This window comes from Hipposideros armiger, unplaced genomic scaffold, assembly GCF_001890085.2.
Source record: "Hipposideros armiger isolate ML-2016 unplaced genomic scaffold, ASM189008v1 scaffold_630, whole genome shotgun sequence".
Lineage (NCBI taxonomy): Eukaryota > Metazoa > Chordata > Mammalia > Chiroptera > Hipposideridae > Hipposideros > Hipposideros armiger.
The window spans coordinates 26,945-31,031 of NW_017731980.1; the positions used below are offsets into that span (position 1 = coordinate 26,945).

The following is a 4,087-nucleotide window of genomic DNA, read 5'->3' on the forward strand; positions in this document are numbered from 1 at the left end:
TGTTCAGCATCTTAGCTGTGGAGGGCAGTGTCACTGGCCCTCATATGTGGGATCCGAACCGGGGCCCTCTGGCGTCCCAAGCCAGTTCTTAACCATTGTGCCACTCGGCCAGCCCCGTAAATGTGGACTTTTAAAATTAGTAGAATGCATTCCATATCTAATGAGTACAAAGAACAAGATACTAGAAACTTGAGACCAAACAGTTTAGTCCAACTCCTTACTTTATGGATGAGCAAAGTGAGATCCAATTTTGGGAAGGAACTTGTCCCAGATCATTGAACAAATTAATGATGTAACCAGGGAACACGGACTATGACAATGAATCCCCAAACTGGATTTCATGGATCAGGAGTTTGTAAACATATTCACATTATTCTCAACACAGGAGTATTCCAGATGCATATATGAGTATGTAGTCATTAAATATATCACTGTGGTTATAATCGAAATACTTGGGAAAGTGTAATCTCTAGTGCTTATTTCCCCAAACTTGCTTTAAATATTTTATGCCATCCATATAAACCAATACAATTATAAATATGCAACTCACTAATAAACTCTCAAAATAAATCAAAGCTAGGCTGGCCAAGTGGCTCAGTTGGTTATGAGCTCACTCAAGAGTATGAGCTCTGAGCAACAGGGTCGCTGGTTCGATTCCCGGCCTGAGCTGAGCTGCTGTGCTGCTGAGCTGCCAACAGGTAGCAGGATGGCTCAGCTAAATCAATCAATCAATTAATCAATCAATCAATCAAAGCTAGTCTTTCTGCCTTGGAATGACACCTACAACAATAAATTTTAAAACAATCCTTAAAATCGTTAATACCACTAAATGCGATTATAAAGATTCTTGTATTTATAAGAAATTGACAACAATTTTGTAAGATGGTAAAATTCAAAAGAAACACCTATACTTACATTGAAACCTGACATGTTAATATCTATCCGTGGTTCACCTTCCTTTTGTCCTTTTGGTGCAATTTGATTGAGAAGATGGAAATAGGCTTTGGAATCCTAAAAATGGATAAAAAATGTCAGTGAGATCATGTTTACAAAGAATGAATGTACTCTATTGTCCCCATGTTTGGAAGGATATTTGCATTGGATTTAATGAGAATATATGGCAGAAATCTCTCTACTAATTTAACAGGTCTTTTCCCCACAAAAGTTCATCTGTCTGGCCTTATGTCTGCCTTGAATATGAATGAACTGGATTTTATCATAACTTTACAATTTATTGAAGTCATCAATAGAATAATGCTAGTAAACACATAACTAGTTCTGTACCTTCACTGAATTACTGAAGTCAATAAGCTTGGTAGATAAAACAAGCAAGAAAAAACAAATGGGAGAGTAGAAATCCAGGAAGCATAGGGAAAGAGAAAATAAACAGGTTATATCATTACAAAGCACAATACATACCATAACCTATGGAGAAGAGATTAGCTGTGTTAAAGATGCATTCAATTGTAAATTTAAATGACAAAAAATTTTAAAACAGTAACACTTTAGTTGGTGAAATAACATTTAACTCCTTATAATCTGAATATAGTTAACCAAAATCAAGCTTCTCTTTGTTTTAAGCTCTTGAACTCTTCTATCACTTGAACATTTTTACTTGGAATCCCGTTCCTAAAACAAAATGGTGCTGCTCATATTGGGGGTGGGTGAATTCAGGCTGTGTGGACATTCCGCAGAATACAGCCTTAAAACCATTACACTAATGCAAACACTTAATAGTGGTCTTTTAACACACATGTCAATTAAAATTCTGCCTCTCTGGAATACCAGAGGATAGGAGCTAGAGTCAAGATTCCTTAATCCTGCTATATCTGAAGACTACCTTCCCAGCTATGATAGTTTGCTATTACTGGGCCTTGACAGTCCGGACAGGCTATGAAGGAATGCTTGTCACAGTAAGCTCCACAGATTATGAGCCTGGGATGAGGCTCAAAATGGAGATTACTGGATCCAATCTACCTACCAAATATGATGACTCTCTGGGAACTTCCCAGCAAGCTGCATCTTTTTTTAAAAATTTGTTTCAGGTGTACTAAACAATGTAATAACATTTCACCCCTCATAAAGTGATAACCCCCTCCCCCAATCTATTGCCCCTCTGATAGCATATATATTATAATTCCATTGACTCTATTTCCTATGCTGCTGTACTCCATTTCCCGTGAATATATATATAAAATTATGCAAGCTGCATCTTACACAAGCTACCCAAGTGAGTTTGGTACCCAGTGCCCTAAATTATTCTAAGCATGGGGGAAATCAGGTGAGTGAAAGCCATTTTAAAGCAATTCATGAAATGCATACCCAGATCCAACCGTTAGTGGGCACAGGATTTACCTCCTTTTAATAGTGCATGACAGTTATGATAGTGCTTTCATTAACAATTACCTACTAAAGATGCAGAAAGAACTCATAATCTAATCCTAGGCATTTGAGAAGAACAGGTAAATAGCAGACCCAGTAGTCTGTATTTACTACCCTGAGAAGGGCTTTGCAGCTGGAAATTTGAACTTGAATCCAGATAAATTGGAAGTTCATTTTCACATTACTGAACAATCCTTTGCTTAAAAAAATGTTCAAAGCAGGCTTCATTTTCAAACAAGATTTCAGTTTGTACATTTAAAATATGTCCCAGAGGAAATAAAGCAGTGGGACTTCCGGTAAGATGAAGGAATAGACAGACTCTGTACCAACTGCCTCCCAGGATCATACCAAAATTACAAATAATTTATAAAATATTCAACCTCGGAAGTCCCCCGAACACTAGATGAACAGAACCTCTAAACGAAGGATTAAAGAGGAGGCCACATTGAGTCGGGTAGGAGGGGCGGAGATGCGAGAGGGCGAACCCCGTGATGGACACCTCAGCTGTGGAGAGGCTTCTCCGGTTGGGGGAGAGATCTTCCAGCCCCACAATGAGCCCACCAGCCCAGAGTTACTTTGCCAGGAAATGGAGTTCTACGATAGCTGGAAGTAAAAATTAGTGAGGACTCTCTTTGCCCAACTCAGTGAGGCTGAGGGCGGCTGAAGAACCAGTGGAGCCGGCACACTGACTTGCTCGCTGGTGATCTATCTAATGCATTGAAGCAATCACAGAGCGACAGCCAGAATGAAGAAACAAAGAAACATGTCCCATATAAAAGATCAGAAGAAACCTCCACTAATGGATTTAAATGAAACAGAGGTATCCAAACTTTCAGAGACAGAGTTTAGAACACTGATGATAAGAATGTTTAAGGAACTTTGTGAGGACATAAAGAAGGATACAGAAATCATAAAAAACAACCAATTAGAACTAAAGAATACAATAACAGAAATGAAGAACACACTCGAATAAATCACCAGATTAGATGAAGCAGAGGATCGATCCAGTGATTTAGAAGACAAAATAGCAGAAATCACCCATTTGGAACTACAAATAGAAAAAAGAAAGAAAAACAATAAAAATAGTTTAAGAGACCTGTGGGACAACATCAAGCGCAACAACATTTGCATCATAGGAATAACAGAAGAAGAGAAGAAGCAAGGGCTCAAGAATGTATTTGAAGAAATAATGACTGAGAACTTCCCTACCCTGGTGAAAGAAATCGACATACAAGCCCAGGAAGTCTAGAGAGTTCCAAACAAGCTGAACCCAAACAGGTCCACACCAAGACACATCATAGTTAAAATGGCAAAGGTTAAAGACCAAGACAGGATCCTAAACGCAGCAAGAGAAAGACAGCAGGTTACATACAAAGGAACTCCTATAAGACTAACAGATGACTTTTCTACAGAAACGCTGCAGGCGAGAAGGGAGTGGCAGCAAATATTTAAAGTGACACAAAATAAAAGCCTACAACCACAATGCTCTATCCAACATGGCTATCACTTAAAATTGAAGGAGATAAAGAGATTCTCAAAAAAGAATGAGCTTAAGGAATTCATTACCACCAAGCCAGCATTGCAGGATATGTTAAAAGGGCTTTTTTTTTTTGTAGAGGGCAGTGTCACTGGCCCTCATATGTGGGATCCGAACCGGGGCCCTCTGGCGTCCCAAGCCAGTTCTTAACCATCGCACCACTCGGCC

At 39.0% G+C, this 4,087-nt stretch overlaps 1 protein-coding gene across 4 annotated transcripts in view; it reads right to left on the reverse strand.

Moving 5' to 3' along the window:
- The window catches only part of PLS3 (plastin 3), a 91,124-nt gene that overhangs the window by 8,075 nt on the left and 78,962 nt on the right, over positions 1–4,087 (reverse strand). For all 4 annotated transcript variants that reach the window (XM_019625487.1, XM_019625484.1, XM_019625485.1 and 1 more), the window contains one exon: positions 916–1,011. In XM_019625487.1, the coding sequence (XP_019481032.1) occupies positions 916–1,011 (96 nt within the window). The remainder of the gene's footprint in view (positions 1–915; positions 1,012–4,087) is intronic.